Below are 22,305 nucleotides of genomic sequence, written 5' to 3' on the forward strand. Positions count from 1 at the left end.
TTTTCTACATTTAAATAAAAATATTTCTTATCCTCCATAATATTATCCCTAATAATAATTTTATTTACGATATTATTGCAAAATTCTCTAAATTTTTAATTTCTCAAAAAAATTTTAATTCCTACGAACAATTTATTACTGCATTGTCAATAAAAAAAAGACACTGCTACGAAGCTAAACTAATAATTACTTTGTTCAACTAAGTCTTCATCTGAATATACATAACAATGGAAGGTTTATAAACGTATGCGGACTATAAATATAGACGTCGAGTATATTTCAAGTAGATAATTACACCTGCTGTTGCACTGACATGATTTCAACTTCATAATTAGGAAATAAACCAAATAGATTTACATAAATATCTATATATAGACAAAACATAATCTTTGAGATTACTCGAAATAAGAAGAAGAAGGAGAGGAAGAAGAAGAAGTACAAAAGATAACGAGGATATCCTAACCATCAAGACAATTCCAAATGAGAATTTTTTAATTTCAATTTTTAAAAATAACTTCAATATGCATCCAGGAAAAAGATGTACTTCACTCAAAGCCTACTTCTTATTTGCTTCAAGTTAATTTTTCAAAATTTTATGTGAGTTTTAAAACAAAATATTCAACATTAAAATTTAATTTCCAAAAATTAAGTGCCCTTAATTTTTGGAAATTAAATTCTTGTTTTAAAAAACACAAATTTCATATAAAGAATTTTATTTCGATCAAATAAACTTTGACGTAAATAAAATTTAAATACGGAATTTGTCAGTTCATGTTTAAATTTAAATCAAATTTGAATTATAGTTAAAAAGTACTAAACATAGGGGAAAAAAGTCAGTCAAAATTTAATCTAGTTATTTTTAATCTATATCACATTCAGAGAATTGATAAGAACCTAAAAATAATTTTTAAAAATATTTTCATCCACTTTCGAAGAAATTATGAAAAAAAAATTCAAAAACGAAAATTTTATTTTCAGAGAGAGAATTCTGAAGAAAAAAAAACAACCCCTAACGCGTAAATTCACCCTTGTATTGCAACTGAAGCCGGCCCTGAGTTTCCTCGCCTACCCCGGGGTATCAATCGTCAACGGTTTGGTCCCTTTAGTCCGTTATCGGCCAACGAGCAGAACACGTCGCGACGTTTCAAAAGGAAGATAAAGAAAAAACATTTTTCCAAAAAATAAAAGAAAAACGCCTCTTAGCATTTTTTAAAAATAAATATAAAAAAATTTCTATTGTTAAAAAATATTGACATACATGGGTTCAAAATTGACACCGGCTGTCATTCACAACGACTATAACGCCAGTTTACACAATCTCAAGAGTATCAAATTCAAGTAGTTAATCCCACCGCCTTTGCCGGTTAGCGCATTTATCGACTCATCGCCGGAATCTTGACAGTATCCTCTCCAATTTAATGACTTAAAATCATCAGAAAACGAATATTTTGTCAAATTTTCATTTTCCCTGGCAATGAAAATAAAAAGTTTCAGAAACAGATCAAGAATATAAAACGAAGAAGAAGAAGAAGAAGAAGAAAAATACGTGCAGAAAAAAATGAGAATAATAAATAAAAATAGAAAAACGAAAATCAGATCAGAAAATTTATTATAAAATGTACAAAAGAGTAAGAAATCTGTAAATAACAAAATTAAAGGGAAATTTTTTAAGAGTCAGTGGCAATTTTGCAGCCTTAGAAATCAGTGTTCCTGTTTTTGAGATAATTTCAATTTCGAGGTGAATCAACATTGGAATTTAATTGAATCCTTGATGAAACGAATCATTTAATCGAAAACGAATTAGTGTCACGTGTTTTTTTCCCCAAGTAAACAACAGTGGAAAATTAAAATATAAGACTTTCTCTCTCCATACTCGCGATCTTCCTATTCAAATTTTTTTTTCTTCAATTTCCAAAACGTAGTTTTATAAAATTTTCTAACTTTCATACATTAAAGTTCTACAAACCATTTTATAAAAGTTTAAAAATAATTTTATAATTTGTCACTAATTGTGAAATTTTTCAAACCTTATATTTTTCACTCCTTTTTAAAATTTCAACAAGAATTTTTAAACCAAAATTTGAAAAAAAAAACATTAAAAACAAAACAAATTTGTAAAAGTTTATTAATAGTTCAGTTTTTCAAAATTTTTTTCCTCAAAAATATAACAACATACTTAGTCTCAAAATAGTTTGAAAAGTGATAAAAATATTTCCAGTTACAAAAGAAAATAGTCTCTCGAAGTATAGTGGAACTTAAAATCTAGTTTCCGAATAGAACTTTTCTTGAAATTTTTATTCTTCAAATAGAACAAAAGAGAAAAGCAAATTTGAAATAAATTTTCCAATTCAATAAAGAAAATTTCCAAATACTCCAATTTCAAAAATACTGAATCGAAAATGTTGAAAATAGAAAAGAAATCAAAAAAATAGTGTAAAAATATTTGAATTTTCAAACTTGATATTAAATTTTTTTCTCTAATAAGACAAAAAAGCAAAATTAAATTAATTAAATTACAAGAATTTTAAATTATTCTTCTCTGATAAAACAAAGAAGGAGATTAAATTAAAAGAATTTAAAATTATTTCCAAACCTATTCTGTAAATTTTTCTCCAAAGTCTCAAAGCAAGGCATTTATTTAAGTGTAAAAAAAAAATTCGAACTTTGAAATGAATTCAAAAAGTAGGCACTTTTTTTAAAAGACTCTAAAATACACGTTGTTTGGATTAAAAATAATTCTTTCGAAATTCTCTCGCTGAGCGAAGCATTAGGAAGATTTTCTTTAAGTACAAAAAGAAACGAAAGCAGTCCATTGGATTCAAAAGAAGACACTTTGACAAAAAAAGAAGAAAAAAAAAAATTAGCATGGGGGTGAATCCAGAAAATTCAAAACACGGCCATGAGTTGGCCCCCCTGAATGAAGGTAGATTACACAGTGGACACAATGTCACCATTGTTGTGCCAGCAAATCAAAATGCGAGAAATCAGGAAACTGAGGAGGCTAATCGGGCACAATGGAGTGGCAAATTGCAGTTTTTTCTCAGTATTATTGGTTACAGTGTGGGACTTGGAAACATATGGAGGTTTCCATATTTATGTCAACAAAATGGAGGCGGTGAGTTTCAAATTTACACTAGCATTAAAATTAAAAAAAAAAAAAAAATAATTAACAAAAACTAAAATAATCCATAGAAAAAATTGTCAAATCTAATAATAGAATCTAACAAAATAATATCCATAGTTCGAACAATAAAACTTATTTTATTGTTTAAACTGTAGATTTTATTTTCTTCAAATATTTTTCTGCTCATTTCCCAAGAACCTTGAAAATTTCAAAAAAAAAAAAATAGGAAATAAATCAAGGCTTAAATAAAAAATAAATTTGTATGCAAAAAATTATAATCAAAGTTCTAACAATGAGAAATCAATTCCTTAACTGGTTTGTGGATTCTCGGGTAACCCAGATTGCGAGAGTGCAGTCTGAAAGAATCAATAATACAGGATGTCAGTTGGTGAATAAAGTGCAGATGCTCTAATACAAAATTAAAATTATTAAGAATTTTAATTAATAAAACTCACGAAACGAAACAGACGCGGCAGACTATTGAAAATATATTTTCAACTTTCTTTATCCTCCTCTGAATATAAATTAATAAATTTATATTCTCATTTACAATTGAAATTGCCAACTTTTTAACAATTAATGCTATAAAAAAACCACAATACACGACATGTCAATATTCTAGTATTTCAATAATATTAAAATATTTAAACGAATAAAAAAAAAAGTTTACATTAACGCTTCTTTATATTAAAAATAAAAAAAATTAACCCCTCTTTTTTCAATATTCTATTTTATTTAAAAATAAAATAAGAAAAATTAATCCCTCCCCCTGAATATTTAATGGCGGAATTTTGAAAATAAAATATTAATAAATAAGAAAAATTAATCCACCCTGAATATTTAATTGAATCTTGAAAATAAAATATAAATAAGGAAACTTAACCCCTTCTTGAATAATAATGAGAGAATCATTGAAATAAATGGTTGGGGTACAGTTTTTCTAAAACGTAGGTATATTCTAATTTTTTAAAAATTTTTTTCTAATAAAGGTGAATTTCCAAAAAACTTTTCTTCAATGAAAGTGATTTTCTAATTTTTCTTCTTCTAATAAAGGTCATTTTCTAAAAATTCGTTTTTCTAATAAAGGTAATTTAAAAAAACAAAATTTTTGTTTCTAACAATACTTGAAATTTCGTTAAAAATTATACTAAGTAATAAAAGTTATGCAAATTTTTTAACAAAATTTTAAAATATTTTTGTTAAAAATCGTAATTAACAAATAGAAATTATAGGACTTTTTTACCTATAAAGATATTTTAAATTAAAAAAAAATGTTTTACAAATAAATTGATTTTGGAAATTTTTGTATAAAATTGATAATGCAACTTATTTCGATTTCCAATGTGCGAAAAATAACTATAAGCAAAGCTTTCAAAAACTATTTTTGAATCATTTTTTTAAGATAATTAAATTTTTAAAATATATCCATAGAATAACAATCTTTTTGAATAATTAAAATTTTGTATAATTAAAAATAAATAATTTTTTTTTTTGAACTATTTTGTTACAATTTTTAAAAATCAACTTTTGAAGAATTTTAATTTAATTAGCTTCTAAATTTTTAAAATTCAATATTTTCAACTATACTTATTTCCGAAAATTCAAAAATACCTACATACAAAAAAATAATATTACACTTTTTTTTAGAATTATTTTTAACATTTTGGAGAAAAAAATCATGTGCAAAATTCTTAATTAAAATTCATCAAAAAATTAATTAGTTTTTTTTAATTTGTACAAAAATTCTTTTAAAAAATTCAAATATTTTTGAAAAATTACATTAAAATATTTTTAAAAATTAATTTTTCAGAAAATTTGATTATTTTTATTTATATTTTTCAAAAATTCAATTATTTTTAAATGATTTTATCAATTTTCAATTGTTTGTCAATTTTTCAATTGTTTATAATTAAAAAAGTATTAACTTTTAAAAATTATTAAACATATTTTTAAAAAATTAATTGTAAGAATTTCTTTATTATAATTTTTTGAAAATATTATTACCTTAATAACTTATGAAAAAACATGGACAGTTACAATTATTATAAAAAATTGAGTTTTTGTATTTAAATCTGTTGAATTCTAGAAGAACTTTCAGAAAATTATTTAAAATAATTCTTTTAGAGATGACGATTATTTGAAAATTATTGAAAATAATTGAATTCAGGAAGGGTTATAATTGTAATTTTTAGAAATTATTGAATTTCATGGATTTTACTTATTTTCCTGTAAAAAGAATTTTATCAGAGAAAATAATTTTAATGTTAGTAAATTGTCAGGGAGATTGATAAACTAAAACTTGTGACCACCTTGATAATAATTTGAGAATCTTGAAAGAAATAAAAAAGAAGAATTAATATTTAACGCGAGAATCTTTAAAATAAAATATAAATTTACAAAAAATTAAACCCTCCCCCAATATTCTATGGGAGAATGTTAATAAAAAAGTATAAATAAAAAAAATAAAAGAACTACAATCTTGATGTTAAATAAAAAAAAAATATTGAATTACCAATTATAATTTTATATCAAACGTGTAAAATCTCCCTTATGATAAAAAATTTCTACTGAAGTCATTTATAATTTTTTTTAAATAATGACAAATAAACTACAATAGTAGTAATCATTGTGAATGTTATCAGATTGAAAAGGGGGGTCAAGGTCACAGAGCAATTAAATTTTTTTTCCCTATCACACAGTTTTACACTATTATTTTTTAGTTTCTTTTTTTTTTGGAAAAAAAGAGGCTACAAGACACAATCCCTTGGGGAGGGGGGGAAAGGGGGAGAAATGAGATTTACCGTAGATCAAGAGAGCTTTCTTCTCTGATAAGATGAATAAAATTTCGCTGCGTCACACTCTTTCTCAAAACCACAATCAAAAAGCTGAATGAGATTTTCCTTTGATACTCATTTTTCATCGACAACAATAAATAACAAAAAAAAAAAGTGGGAACGGGAAATTCGAAATAAACTAAATTTTTTTAAATATTTTTAGATTGAACCAAAAATTATTATTATTTATTATTATTATTATTAACAATATTAATAATTATTATTAAATTTAAATTAAATAAATAATAATAATAATTTTTATTATTATTAGTAGTAGTAGTAGTAGTAGTAATATTATTACTAATTGTTATCATGAATGAAAAAAAACAATAAAAAAAATTGTTATAATAATTTTTATCATTGAATAATTAAAATTTACTTATATTTCTATTAATTAAAACGGAACTTTTTTGCTGTTAAATTAAAAAGGCTGTCATTGAAATCTTTATACGAAAATTTACTTTCAAGAGCCGTATGAAGATGTAACAATCACTGAAGTGTCAGTTTATGACGTTATCAACGTATCAATGACATACGCTACGTACGCTCACTAATCTCGTTGAAATTGATGAAATGCGATTCAAGCAATGTACATATATACATATATAAAACGGTAACTCGAGATGTTAGAATATTTCTATTCAAATAAAGTATATGCAATTTTTTCATCTGCTTTATTTTGCGACAGAAATGAAAGAAATTTTCCCCAACCTTGAAATTCATTAACAAAATCGCAATAATATTATACTTAAAATTTTCCTTCTAATTTTCGAATGTATTTTTATACACACGTGAATTATTTTTTTACTACAGACGGAATTGTCAAATAACACAATTGATAAACAAATTAATTTTTTTATTTTTGCATAAATCGAACAATTTTAAACTTTGAATCTAATTTTAATTTAATTTTAATCTAATTTTAATTTCATTGCAATTTAATAATATTAATTTCAATTTAATTTAATTGTAACTAAATTTAATTTTAATTAAATATAATTTTAACTAAATTTCATTTTAACTAAATTTAACTTTAACTAAATTTTATTTTAACTGAATTTAATTTTAACTGGATTTAATTTTAACTGAATTTAATTTTAACTGAATTTAATTTTAACTGAATTTAATTTTAACTAAATTTAACTTTAACTAAATTTTATTTTAACTGAATTTAATTTTAACTGGATTTAATTTTAACTAAATTTAATTTTAACTAAATTTAATTTTAACTGAATTTAATTTTAACTGAATTTAATTTTAACTAAATTTAATTTTAACTGAATTTAATTCGAAATTAATTTGTGATGCTTTTCCAAAAAAAGGTGTAAGAATCAAATAATTTGAAGGTTATGTTTGTACCACTTTTGGCTTGATTAAAAATTTTTACTTAACTGTACAAATCGAAAATCGGTTTTTTTTAAAATTATTTTAGGTGTGATGAAGAATTTAACGACAATGGTTTATATTAAAACTTGATCCCTTTGTATATTTTTATTCCAAAAATTACAAACATAACCTGGAAATTTTTGCTTCTTAGGTACGTGTTACATTTCAATTTTAAATCATTTTCTATTTAATTTGAATCTAATTTTTAATTAATTTCGATTTAATTTTAATCTAATTTTTAGTTAATTGCGATTTAATTTAAATCTACTTTTTAATTAATATCGATTTAATTTTAATTTAAACAATTCTGGTTCATAACTTTAACAAAATTAAGAAACAATTATTGAACAAAATAAATAAAAATACATATATATTTCGCTATTCATGAAATGTAATTTTATTTTGAGAACATATCTTTTTAAAGACAACGAATAACTCTGGAATGTACAAACAGTGAGGGCAAAAAATTCCGAGTGTCTATTTTAACTTCGTTTATTTTTGCAGTCTTCAATTTGTTCATTATTAAAAAGAAATTTATTTATTTTATTTTTGAAAAGCATATTTAAAAGCTTCTCTAAATCATAAAAGTTTCACTCCTTCCTTAATGGCATTAGTTTAACTTTAAATAAATTTTTAAAATTAAATGAAAAAAAGTATTGTTAACTATCAATTCTGTTGTAAAATTTGTCTATTGAAGATTATTTATAACAAATATATACTATATTAAAGATAAACGAATAATATTTATTAAAGAGAAAAAGAGAAATAAATTCTGAAATTATTCACTAAATGACGGAGAAATAAATTTTAATGAACTGATAAAAAAGTTGTAGAATGTATTAAAAATTCAGAATAGTTAGAGAAACTAAAATGAATAGTAAAGTGATAAGTGACAATTAATATTTCCGATTTAAAAGTCGAATCGTATATATATAGTATATACGTGAAGGCTCTTGAAGAAAACGGAAATGATGATATTATTCTACGTCATCAAGGACGTGCAACGTAACAAATGATTATATTTGAAAGTATGTAATGCAGTAAGTGCTGCTGACCTTTTCATATTGTCAGTATTGATCGACCGACAATGTGTGTACTCTGTTGCGTTGCATCGTCGTTGACGATGTCATCCCAATTTTCTCACAAAAAAATAATGACAATATAATTATAAGGGAATGAATTCCTAATTAATTCAATACCAAAAATATCAATCTCATTTTATTATTCGTCAATATCTCAAAATTTTAACTGATGAACCTATAAACAAATTTTAATACCAACTTGTCATTTTTGTCAACAATTTTTTACTAGACTGAAAAAATTACACTTATTAAATGTTATCGGATCGAGATTTATAGCAAGTAACATACAACAAAAAGTATATTCGAAAAATCTATTCCTATTCGTCAATTAAAAAAATATTCACTTATTAAATGTTATCAGATCGAGATTTATAGCAAGAGTACACAAAGAATAAATAAACTAACGAGAAACAAAAAATATATTCGAAAAATCTAGATTTAAAAAATAAAATTTTAAATAAAAATCTAAATTTTTTATAATAGCGCATTAACTGCCCGTGTAATTTCAATAAATAAATAATCTATTCGTCAAGTTTGAATGTTTAGAAACTAAAATATTCGAATTCTAGAATAGTATTCAAAAAATATTAAAAAATAGAAATACACATCGAATCCAAAACTGCAAGAAAATTCTACTATCCCTACTCACATGTTTCCTCAAACCAATTATAGATTTTCGCTTAAAGAAAACTATATTCGTCTTATAGAATCAACTAACATCTATATTTGTTCCAAATAAAATATTTAATTGCAACAAAATTTTTTCTTTTGGTGATAAAATTTTCCTTTGAACCCAATACAATCTATAAGACGCTTCTCTTTGAAGTCTGCAATGTTTTTAAAAACGAAAAATTAGAAAAGAACTTTTTTGATTGGTAAAGACCCCGAAAAAAATAAATTACTTCTGAGTCCCAGTCAATTTTCTTATAAATTTTGAATTTAAAATTTTTTATTCAATCCAAAGAAAACTCAAAAATTCATAGGGTTATCACACGTCAGGGAATTCAGGGAAAAATCAAGGAAAATAGAATTGGTCAGGGGAATCAGGGAAAAGTCAAGGATTTTTACAAATTGCAGAAATGTTCAAAAATTTAAAAAAATTCTCGTCAAAATTTCAATTATCTTTCAAAATAATAAAACACTTCTCCAAAATTTAATTATTTTCATAAATAATAAATTTTTTAAAAAGATTCAATTATTTTCAGAAATAATAAAACTCATCGCAGAATTTCAATTATTTTAAATAGAATTTTAACCAAATTCCTAGAAAACTGTAATTATTCTAGAAATTTTTATTAAAATTCACCAAAAAAATTCAATTATTTAAAAATTTGTTGATAAAATTCTTTATGAGAATTCAATTTTGAGAAACATTCATTTATTCAATAATTTTTTTCATTTTTATATATATATATATATATATATATAAATAATTGAAATCTCGTAGAATTTTTTAAGAAAAATGGTTTTAAAAATGAATTTTAATTAAATTTTTAGATAATAATTGAATATTAAAAGTATTGTAGCATGAATTTTTAGAAATAATTGTATTTTGAAAAAGTTTAATTGAATTTTTTTAGAAAATTATTTCAAGTTTTTATTTTCTACATATTTAATTAGAACTTTTTAAAAATAATTGAAATCTACAAAGAATTTTATTAAAAACTTTTCAGAATAATTGAATTATTTAAAAAAATTTTACTATTTTTAAAAATAATTGAATCCATTACAGAAATTTTATTAAAATTAACTGCAATATACTTAACTTTTTTTCTAGAAATTTGATTAAAATTGTATTAAAAATAATTGAATTTCTGAAAAGAATTTTATTATTTAAAAAAAAAATAATTGAATTCTTGCAAAAAAATTTACAATTTATAAAAATAATTGAATTCTTGGCAAGAATTTTATAATTTATAAAAATTATAATATAATATTTATAATTTTATCATAATATAAATTTTTATTAAAATTCTTAAAAATACTTAATCGAAATAAATATTTAATTGAAGAATATCCGAATAATCAAAATTTCGTAAAATTGAATTATAAACATTAATGCATTTGAAAATTCTCCAGGATCTTATGCAAAAAATAATTAAAAATAATTGATAATTGTTTATTCATTTCTTTCGAAGAATTTAAATAAAATGTTTGAAATTAATTACATTTTTCGAACAATTTACTTAAAATTGTATTAAAAATAATTAAAATCCTGTAAAGAATTTTATTGTTTATGAAAATAAAATAATTGAATTCTTACAACGAATTTTATTAAATTTTCTTTTAAATAATTGAATTTTTTGAGACTTTTATTAAAATAGTATTATTTATGATAATAATTGAACTCGTACAACGAATTTTATTGCATTTTTTTAAATAATTGATTTGATGTGAAAAATTGTATTACTTATAAAAATAATTGAATTGTTGCGAAGAATTTTATTAAAATTTTTGTATATAATTGAAATCCTGCGAAGAATTTTATTATTTATGAAAATAATTGAATTCTTGCAATGAATTCTAATACATTTTTTTTAAATAATTGAATTGATGTGAAATTCTTTTTGATTATCTAATAATTTTGAGATTGAATCAGAATATTCTTTTGGGTCAGGAAAAAAGTGAAAATTTTGTCTGGTAATCAGGGAAAAGTCAGGGAAAAGCAAAATTAATTTTTTGTGGTATCCCTGATTCAAAAACTAATAGAAAAATCGACTAGGATCCAAAAGTTTTAATATACTTTCTGCAGGGTTCTTCATCTCCAATTTTTATGTACCCAAATTTTTAAGAAATAAACTTTCTCCTACTCTTACTTTCCTCTTGTTAGAGGACAGTTACTTACAAATAATTTAATTTTGAAGCCAAAATAATAGTCTTATTATTTTTCTTTTTCAAAAACAATTATAGACTTGAGTCTCATCCGAGGTCTCATCTCGAGATATAGTATTAACTAAGTTTACATTTCAAGAGTTCGATGTTCAAAAACAAGGAAATTCAACAAAGAAAAAATTAGATAAAAACAAGGTGAATTATAATAAAAAGAAACTGCGCAAAAAGTGATATATAGAATGCAAGGTTAATACCGCAAAAGATAAATGATAATATTCGCGTGACCCAGATAATAGACCTAAGAAATATCATTTATGATTGTTCAAAATATGGGAGAAGAAAGGAGTATAATTATAATCGATTGAAGAAACTTTTGGTACCACGCAATTTCGTGGAAATTTCCTTTAATGAAAATAGAATTTCATGACATGCATGAGGCAAAAAAAAAGAAGGAGGGGAAGCATCGAATCTTCATGTTCCAGTGGAAATTTCCACAACAGGATCATTTCTGAACTAGGTTCAAATCGATTCTATTCAAAAGCCACATATGTCAACTATTATTATATACACTAAGAGATGTGAAGAAGAAAGAAAGAGTGTTACTGTTATCTAGAGGTTTTTTTTAGGGTCATAAATATATATATGCATACATATACCAATATATACCATTAGGGATCATCTAAATCGTTGAATTTTCATCCAATTCTCTTTACTTTGATCCTTCATTTCTTCCTTCTCTCCCCCCTCCCTCAAAATCGATTTCTTTTTTCATCAAACAAGTGAAATTTTCTATTGAACCAAAAAAAGCAATCTCTCTTTTTTTTGAGGCATCAATCAAAAAACATTCATTCTCTGAGGTTTTAATCTCAATAAAAAAGAGAATTGTTTGACATTTCAAAAAACGTGTGTATTCTGAAATTGTATTTAGCACTAAAGTACGAAAAATACGAAGTATATTTAGTACTAAAGTACTAAAAAAAATTTTTAATTCTTTCTTAAATGTTTTAGGATAAATTTGAATTAGAACAGTGTTGCCCCAAAAATTTATATTATTTGTTTTTCCCTGACTTTTCACTGATTTCCAGACAAAATTTTGACTTTTTCCCTGACCCTGAAGAATATACTGCTTGACTCCAAAAATTATTAGATACTCAAAAAAATGTTCTATTACATTTATTTACGAATTACTTCAAGTGTAAGATGATGATTTAAATACAAAAATATAAATAATTTATTAAATAATTGAATTTTTATCAAGAAATTTATAAAAAAATATTTAAAATAATTGAATTCTTTCGGTGAATTTTAAAAAAATTTTAAGAATAAATGTAATTTTCTAAAATTTTATTTAAAATCGTTGAAAAAATCAATTAAATTCAGCGATAAGTTTTGTTATTTATGAAAATAATTGAATTCTTGCATCCAATTTTATAAAAAAATTTGTTAAAGAATTGAATTCCTGCGAAGAATTTTATTTGTGAATATAATTGAATTCCGGAGAAAAATATTATTATTTATGATAATAATTAATTTGTTGTGCAGAATTTTATTAAAATTTTTTTAAATAATTAAATTTCTCAGAATTTTTTAAAATAATTTTAAAAATAATTCAATTCAATGGAGAAATTCCATTAAAAAATTGAAAATAATTCAATTCCATGGAGAAATTTTATGAAAAAATTGAAAATAATTGAAATCTGACGAGGGATTTTATTAAATTTTTTTTTAAATAATTAAATTCCTGTGAAAATGTTTATTTTTGAAAAGAATTGAATTCTTGGGAAGAATTTTATTAAAATTTTTTAAATAACTGAATTGCTTCGAAGAATTTTATTTTTTACGAAAATAATTGAATTGTTTCGATAATTTTTACAAACATTTTTGACAATAATTTGAATTACTAGGAAGAGTGTTATATTTTACGAAAATATTAAAATAAAAAATTTTATTATAATTTTTTTAATTTATAAAGAATTTTATGAAAATTTTTTAAATTCTTGACAAAAAATATTATTATTAATGAATTGATTTCTTCCGCAGAATTTTATTCAAATTTTTTTAAATAATTGAATTTTAAAGAACTATTTTTTTAAAATTCTCTGAATATATTTGAATTCTTTCGAGAAACTTCATTAAATAATTAAAAATAATTGAATTGGTGCGAAGAAATTTATTTAAAAATTGGTAAGTAATTGAATTCCTGTGAAATTTTAATAAAAATTTTGTTTAAATAATTGAATTCTTTTGAAAAATTTTATTAAAATGGCAGATATTAAAAGTAATGGAAATGAAAATTTTTAAAAATAATTGAAGTTTTGCCAAGAATATTTTATTTGATTGTTTGAAAACAATTGAATTTTAGAGAAGAATTTTATTAATTATAAAAATAATTGAAATTTTGACGAGAATTTTTATAAATTTTTTAACATAATTGAATTTATGCGAAGAAGTTTATTACTTTTGAAAATAATTGAATTTCTATAATCAGTTGTTCTTAAAATTTCTATTTAAAGTAATTAAAAATTGAAATTTTCTAAAATTTAATATTGAAACTTTTAAAGTTTATCTATTTATAAAGATTTTAAACGCAACTCTTTTGAAATCCAATTAATTTTGAAATTTTTAAGTAAAATTATTCATTAAATAATATCTAAGTAATAAATTTATGATAGTTCTTTAAGAATAAAGTTATTTAAAAATAAATTATTGTCAGCAATAAAAAAAATGAAGTTTTTTTTAGAATTCTTGACAATTTCATAGTTTATGAGGCAATAAAAAAAAACACCAAAATTCAGAATTTTCATATAAATTCTAAAAATTAAATTTTTTCCCGTACTTTTAATAAAAATCCCTGAATTTTCCCTGATTTCCTTCACCAATTCTAATTTCCCTGAATTCCCTGATGGCAACCCTGTAGAAATTTCAAGAAAAAAAAACAAGACTATCGAGTAACAAAAATAGATGTCAATACTATTTTTTATCAGATAAAAAAATTATGGGTCACAGAAAATTAATGCGAATGCATTATTCGATTAAATTCATCAGTATTCCCGATCTGGAAATTTTTTTTCACCCTCCCTTGTCTTTTTCTCCCTTTCCTATCTTTTGACTAGAAGGGAATTTCTAGAAACTTCTACATCGCTCCCTTTCACCCTTTGCAAAACTAAAGTAATTCCATTGTGAGTTTGTTGTTCAGGAGGAAAAGAGAATAAGAGAGAGAGAGAGAGAAGGAGATAAAATATCAGAATGAGAAGAGAGTGAGAAAGTTTGAGAGTACGTTGCTGGATCAATACGAGACAGTCTGGCTGCTTGGCCTGTTAAAGGGAGAGGGGGGGGGGGGTAGCAAGATGGCATGCGGAAGGAAAAGTACATTTCAAAAGGATTGAGTTGGTTAGGGTCTATTTTCAAGGACACGTGAATTTAACCCTTTCCCCCTTTCCTATTTTATACATTCATTACTACAATTTCTAAATTTGTACCTTCAGTAACAATTATTTAAAAAAAAATTTTTTTAAGGCAAAAAAGAAGAAACAAGCTAAAATCCATTTGCGCATGTTTCGAAGCGTTTTGGAAATTTTAACCAGAGAAAAATTCCGATTCGGCGCAAATGAAATTTACATGTATTTTGGGGTTAGAATTTTATTCTCAAAAACGTGTGACACTCAAATGGCTTGCGCAAAATCAGCTATCCGCGTTTTAATGATTCTGCGCGTATAAACGATCATGTATCGATTCACGCGCTCCGCTAACATTTTAAAACGAGCGCAGCACATCTTGATCCAATGCGTTGCATAACAATCAAATGAAATTCAATACTTTTCAGAAAAAGAAATTATTCTTAGGCTTCGCACTCTTATACTGTAAACGAATTCAATTATTTTCCCAAATAATAAAATTTTTAAGAGAATTCAATTATTTAAAAAAAACATTTCAATATAATTCTTCGCAAGATTTGAATTATTTTTTAAATAATAAAATACTTCTTAGGAATTCAATTACTTCTAAAAATTTCAATAAAATTCCTCACAAGAATTCAATTATTTTCCCGAATAATAAAATCTTCACGAGAATTCAATTATTTTCCCAAATAATAAAATCTTCACGAGATTTTAATTATTAAAAAAAATTGGAAGTAAAGTCTTCGCAAGAATTCAATTATTTTTGTAAATATTTAAGTGCTTCTCATAAATTCAATTACTATTAAAAATTTTAATAAAATTCTGTAAAAGAATTATTTTTCCAAATAATAAAATTTTTAAGAGAATTCAATTATTAAAAAAAAAATTTCAATATAATTCTTCGCAAGATTTCAATTATTTTTTAAATAATAAAATACTTCTTAGAAATTCAATTACTTCTAAAAAATTGAATAAAATTCTTCACAAGAACCAAATTTTCCCAAATAATACAATTTTTCGCAAAAATTCAATTATAAAAAGAAATTTTTAATAAAATTTTTCGCAAAAATTCAATTATTTTTGTATATAATAAAATGCTTCACAGAAATTCAATTACTTTACAAATTTTTATAAAATTCTGTAAAAGAATTCCATTATTTTCCCAAATAATAAAGTTTTCAAGAGAATTCAATTATAAAAAAAAAATTTGAATAAAATTCTTCGCAAGAATTCAATTATTTTTTTAAATAATAAAATACTTCTTAGGAATTCAATTACTTTTAAAAATTTCAATGAAATTCTTTGCAAAAATTCAATTATTTTCCCAAATAATAGAATTTTTACAAGAATTTAATTACTTAAAAATTCTTTAATAAAATTCTTCGCAAAAATCCAATTATTTTTAAAATGTTTGATAAAATTCTTTATAAGATACGAATTAAATTTTAAGCAATTTTAAATAATTGAATTTCAATTGAACTTTCTAATTTAAGAAATGATTCAAAAAGTAATTTGGGTTAAAATTTTAGATAATAATTGAATATTAAAAGCGTTATAGTACGAATTTTTAAAAATAATTAAATTTCAAAAGATTATTAAATTGAAATCGCTGAAAATTGTAATTGTTATAAAACTGTTTCTATAATAATTGAATTTTTACTTTAAAAAATTGTTAATTTATTGTATTCCTAAAAAATGATTAAAGTTCTAAATATTTTATTTAAAAATTTAACCAAATAAATGATTGAATTTTAGAAGAATCACACTTGCAATTTTCAGAAAGTTTTATTCATTTCTATTTAAATTAAATGGAAATTGAATTTCTATTCCACATAAAATATTTTAATTCTTTTGAAAAATAAATAAGTATTTAAATATTTATTTTTAAAAAATTGTTCAACTTTTGAATGTAATTTAATTTAGAAATTATGAAAAAATAGTCTTTTGAAGATAGTTAAATCCCTATTACAATTTAAATTTAATTTTGCATTTTTAAGAACTATGTTTCTTTACTTTTAAAAATTACTTTGAAATATAATTGTATTTTTCAAGAATTTAAAATTAAAATTTAGAAAATAATGGAATTTTGCAAAAATTTAAAATTGATATTATTAGCAGGTTAAGAATATGAGTAAATATTTTTGATCAAAATTAGGAATAATTCAGGGAAATTTATAAAATCTTTGTAAATCGTCTAAAACAGGGTTTTTTTGATCAAAAATATAGTAATATAAATAGAAAATTATTGATATTAAATAAAAACTTACCGCTTTTACTGCGAGATCACCTTCTGGTACGTTGAAGATAAACTCCATTTTCGATCGTATTATTCCTAAAATTTATTTAATCACACGCGATACTAGGAAAACAGAAAAAACTACCCTATAATTGATCACTAACAAAAAAACATCTTCGATCGCGATTTTAAATAAATTCGAACACTCCCGAAGTTAATGAAAACTAACACTAATTAAAGTAGTCCGCATATCGTACTGAGTAATCTGCATCTGAAACAAAAAAAATCAGTTATTAATTAGTATAGAATATTGAAATTTTTAGGCCAAATAAATTTAATTTATCTGTTGTCCCGTTAATAATTTTGAATAAATAAATAAACATAAAACATCTTTTTATTAATTAGTATAGACTATGATTTGGTTTTTCTTTCTTATTTTTAGGAGCGTTCCTCATCCCCTTTTTCATCATGCTCATATTGGAAGGTATACCTCTGTTCCTAATTGAATTGGGTCTCGGTCAAAAAATGCGACAAGGTTCTCTAGGCGTATGGAACACTGTACATCCATGGTTGGGAGGTATAGGAATGGCTGCATGTATCGTCACATTTTTCGTGGCGCTTTATTACAATGTAATCATCACCTGGTGCTTATACTATCTCTTTAACTCATTACAGGTAATCATTTTTGACACCCCTAACAAATTTTCTTGTCATAAACGAAAACTAATTTCTTTTTCTTATGTCTGCACCAGGCTGTGACGTATAAATTTGGTGTAAGTATTAAATTTCTCTACATTAGTGACATCTAAAAAAAAGGCTAACAAAAAAGCCTTTATGCTACATTAAAGAAAAATACCTTCTAGGCAAAAGACCATGCTTTTCTAAAAAACAATGTTCGTTTTTAGAACGTTTCATGTCCGACAAATAATATTTCAAAAATATTTTAAGAACATGGATTTGCCCAAAGGTTAGGATGTCTCTTTAAATAAAAAAAAATGATGAATTGTAATTTTACAGGAACCCTTATTATGGGCTTCCTGTCCAGAGATAAATGGAAAACCGGTCGAAGAATGTGCAAAGAGTTCGGAGACCGCTTATTTTTGGTATCGTGTTACACTTGATGCATCACCAACAATTGATGATGGCCAAGGATTAAAATGGTGGATAGTTATATGTTTACTAATCAGTTGGATAGTCGTATTTTGCATCGTTATGAAGGGAATACAATCGTCGGGCAAGGTATGTATAAAAATTTGACGTCTCTCATGCAATCATTTCACGAATGCAAGGAGTCGCCGAATTCTTTTCTCTTCCCAGCTTCCTTCAAGAGGCAATTTCATCCAACTTAATATTCGTCGTCATCGATTCGCAGGTGGTTTATTTCACCTCAATGTTTCCCTACTTGGTCCTCACAATATTCTTCATTCGAGGGATTACGTTAAAGGGCGCCGGAGCCGGATTGGCTCATATGTACACACCAAAGGTACTGTTCAAAAATCTACAAGCAATTATTTGTTACAACAATTTTGAACATTCTTCAATATTTAATTTTAATGGGGGAACAATGTTTTTTATTGTTGTACAGGTGGAAAAATTGTTGGAACCAAAAGTTTGGTTGGATGCTGCAACGCAGGTATTCTACAGTTTTGGTTTGGCATTCGGATCATTGATAGCTTTTGGAAGTTACAACACGGTGAATAATAATTGTGTCAGGGATGTATTGCTCGTGAGTTTCTGCAATGCTTTTACTGCAATTTACGCAAGCGTTGTTATTTTTGCAATCTTGGGTTTCAAGGCAATGAGCAATGTGGAAAAATGTCTCGAGGGGTAAGAATTTTAATAATGCCCTAGAGTAGAAATAAAATATGTTTGCAAGTAAAATAAGAAATAGAAATAAGAAAATGGAATAAAATAAGAAAATATTTTCAGTAACAAAAATCTACTAATCAACACTGGACTATTGAGTTCAAATTCATCGATTTCAATTCATTCGCCTGAATTCGAGAATGCTGTACAACATTTCAATTCATCGATGAATTTAAGTCTCGATGTTTGCGATTTGGGCGAGCAACTAAATAATGTAAGTGATAAAAAATTTGTTGCTTCTCAAAATTGTTCTAGAAAATTTACGATCGTTGTTTTAATAGGCCGCAGAAGGGACAGGTTTAGCATTCATTGTTTTCACCCAAGCCATAGTCGAACTTCCAGGTGCGCCATTTTGGTCCTGTATTTTTTTCCTAATGCTCCTTGCACTTGGTTTGGGATCACAAATCGGACTTTTAGAAGGAATGCTGTGCGTTATTTTTGAAATAGATCTTTTCAAAAGGGTCAAGAAGCAGTACATGACTGGTTAGTGTATACCGAATTGTCAACCAATGGATTTCTTTTACAAAACTGATACTAAACTAACAACAACAATTTTTAGGTGTTGTTTGCATCATCTGTTTCTTCGTGGGTCTAATATTCTGCACGGGAGCTGGAGAATATTGGCTAACAATGTTCGATAGTTTTGCAGGAACAATTGGTCTTGTTCTGGTCGCACTTATGGAAATGTTGGCCCTAATATTCGTCTACGGACATGAAAAGTAATTCTATTATTTCTATTAATTATATTAATAATTCTGAAATCATGTTTTCAATGAAAATTTATGATTTGTTAGATTCACTAAAGATATTGAGGAGATGACTGGCTACCGACCAGGATGGTACTGGCAGATAACATGGAGATTTTTGGCCCCAATAATCATGGTTGCCATTCTGATAGCTAGTGTTGTGCAAATGATCATGAATAAACCAAAATATCCAGCTTGGGTTGCTGCCTTGGTAAGAGAGCCAAATATTTATTCTATATTCTCCCTTACGAAAAATATCCTTCGAGTCAAAAAAAAAATCACAATTCATTTAAAATTGACATTTATTACAGGGCAAAACTGAATTAACGATCTATCCGGATTGGGTTCTCGCAATTGGAGTCGGAATCATTCTTTTAGGGATCGCGCCAATTCCTGTTGTTTTTCTCATGCGAAGGTTCCAATTAACGAAACTTGATGTCGACATTCATCATGGAAGTATTCGTCGAAACGACACCACAGTATCAACTAAAGAAATGATGGGTGATGTCGATGTAAGTATCAAATACGAAATTCGATTAATTATTTTAGCTTTATAAAATTATAACTATTATTTTTTATTACTATTATCTTCTATTATTTGTATTACTAATTTACTATATATTTAACTATATTAATTATATTAATCCAAAAGTTAATTTTTTTAAACACGCCAGAGTATATTTAGATAAATATTGTTCTGCATAGTTCATACTGCAATGGATTTTCAACTCTCAAAAAGAGTCACAAACCTTATTTTCTGTTCATTTTTTCAAATAGCAATTAATGTACTTTTAACAATGGATTCTGTTGCTAGTTGTAAATACACAAACACAGCTTTAAATTAATTTCCTTCTGTAATACACTTGAGCTTTTTGTTTTTGTAAAAAAAATGCTTTCTACAGGGCTCGAACTAGGTCCGTAAATCCCGTAAAGATTTGCTTAAAGTAAATTTGCTAAAAATCCGTAAAAGTCAGTTCTTTTTAAAAAAAGAAGATTTAAAGAAGAATTTTAATTAAAAATTCTTGAAAATAATAATTTAATTTCTTATTTTTTTTGTCAGTAATTGATCCGTAATTTTCCATTTTTGGTCCGTAAAGTCCGTATTTTTAAATACTTTCACTGGTTTGAGCCCTGTTTCTATGTTAACAAAAAAATTGTCTAACCAATTATATAGTGATCTTAATGAACCATACAGAGTATTCTCTAAAATTTACAAAAAAGAAAAGTAAAAGATAAAATTGAGTTGTTTATAATAATGAGAATCCAGTAGTTAGAATTTTTCAAATTCCAAAGGAATAAACATAAAATAATTAAATTTTGGGATATATAATAAATTGGCAATTATTAAAATTTCTATTACAATGTAATATTTACAATACCTAAATGTGATCTACAGATGTATGGGTAAGCAACCCCTGTCTGTGGTTAACGTCGGTATCCGCTTAGCTACCGTACATGTGAGTCGTTGTAGTTATTTTGAGAATGTTTAGATAAACTTCATGTTAGTTAGATTCAACATTGTATCAAGTGAAAAATTTTTATCCACACCGCTTTTTTCAAGTAATAAAATCAATTTAGAATCATGTACCACGTCAATCGATATCATACCATTCGTTTAGAATAAAATCCTACAACTCTTATAAATAACATTATAAGTGAATAATATTTTCACTTTATCTTTAAAAAAATGCTGCGCTCGTTACTTGGGGACCATTAAAAAAACGACTATTCCAACCTCTAATAAACGCGCGCAACATCCAAACAACTCATTCATAACTAACATTTCAAAGAACTGGATTTATCTATTAAAATAATTCAAGATTTATCTAGTAAACTATTCCATTCTTAACTTCCATCATTAACAATATTCGACAATTAACTTCCATTAACTTCCACCAAAAAAAAAACTAATAAAAATTAACATTTTAACATTCATTAAGATTTAAAGTACCATCTATTTAATTTAGTACAAAAATTTTTTCTCAAAATAAAAAAATTTCCTTCCACAGTTGGATGACTATCAAGATCGACTCGAAGACTTTCCTGAAGAAGATGAAAATATCGATAGTGACGATGATAATAATGCACCCCCTCGAATGAAAGATAGAGGTAAAGCTTTCGAAATGAAAGTTATTAACTTCTAACTTCCTAGCTCAATTTCTCGTACTTCCGATAAATTAAATACGAAAGAACGTGAGAATGAGAGAATTAATTTTTAGAAATTTAGAATGTGCGTCAAATTTTAATTAACAATTTAGTAAAAAAAAAAGAAGATGAATGGAATGTAAATGCGCGCGAAGTTTGCAGAACATTATCTCTATATTTATTTTAAATATTTATTATAACCCCCTTCCCCCCCTAGACTATACTAAAATGTAAAAAAAAACTATTATATTTATTTTTCAAATGAAAACAAAATATATTTTTTTAACTTGGTAAAAATTATGATTCGCAAAATAAACGAAAAGAAATAAAAATATTTTTTTTCTTCAAATTAACATTATTATTAGGTTTATTATTAACAATATTTCTTTTTATTATTAATATTATTATTATTATTATTATTGTAATTATTACCATAGTTTGATATATTATTTATTATCATATTTATTTATTTATGAAACTCAAATATTTATTTAGACGTATTTATTAACAGTTAATGTTAATATATTAACTTTATTAAAATAATTAGAATAAAAATAATTCTTAATTTATTCCTTTTTTTCATTTGCAAATTCTTTTTTTACCAAGAAATAAAAAGTTTATGTATACGTTCTGTATATCTGCAAGCTTTTGACAGG

The 22,305-nt window shown here is 24.5% G+C and overlaps 1 protein-coding gene across 3 annotated transcripts; it reads left to right on the forward strand.

The window, feature by feature from the left end:
* Positions 1-1,105: 1,105 nt before the first annotated feature.
* LOC122505564 (sodium- and chloride-dependent transporter XTRP3) lies at positions 1,106-21,941 on the forward strand. Of its 3 annotated transcripts, none has more exons than XM_043617274.1 (13): positions 1,106-1,628; positions 2,619-3,115; positions 17,335-17,567; positions 17,645-17,665; positions 17,910-18,131; positions 18,265-18,375; positions 18,478-18,719; positions 18,822-18,972; positions 19,040-19,241; positions 19,318-19,477; positions 19,553-19,715; positions 19,816-20,016; positions 21,514-21,941. In XM_043617274.1, the coding sequence occupies exons 2-13, from the start codon at positions 2,866-2,868 to the stop codon at positions 21,646-21,648; spliced, it is 2,091 nt and encodes a 696-aa protein (XP_043473209.1). In that variant the 5' UTR covers positions 1,106-1,628; positions 2,619-2,865; the 3' UTR covers positions 21,649-21,941. The 3 variants fall into 3 exon arrangements, with proteins under 3 accessions (XP_043473209.1, XP_043473210.1, XP_043473208.1); XM_043617275.1 differs by lacking the exon at positions 1,106-1,628 and adding an exon at positions 20,901-20,961 and having other exon boundaries at positions 2,505-3,115; positions 21,514-21,648; XM_043617273.1 differs by lacking the exon at positions 1,106-1,628 and having other exon boundaries at positions 2,505-3,115.
* Positions 21,942-22,305: the final 364 nt, after the last annotated feature.

The sequence above is a fragment of the Leptopilina heterotoma genome, unplaced genomic scaffold (genome assembly GCF_015476425.1).
Source record: "Leptopilina heterotoma isolate Lh14 unplaced genomic scaffold, ASM1547642v1 Lhet_36, whole genome shotgun sequence".
Taxonomy (NCBI): domain Eukaryota; kingdom Metazoa; phylum Arthropoda; class Insecta; order Hymenoptera; family Figitidae; genus Leptopilina; species Leptopilina heterotoma.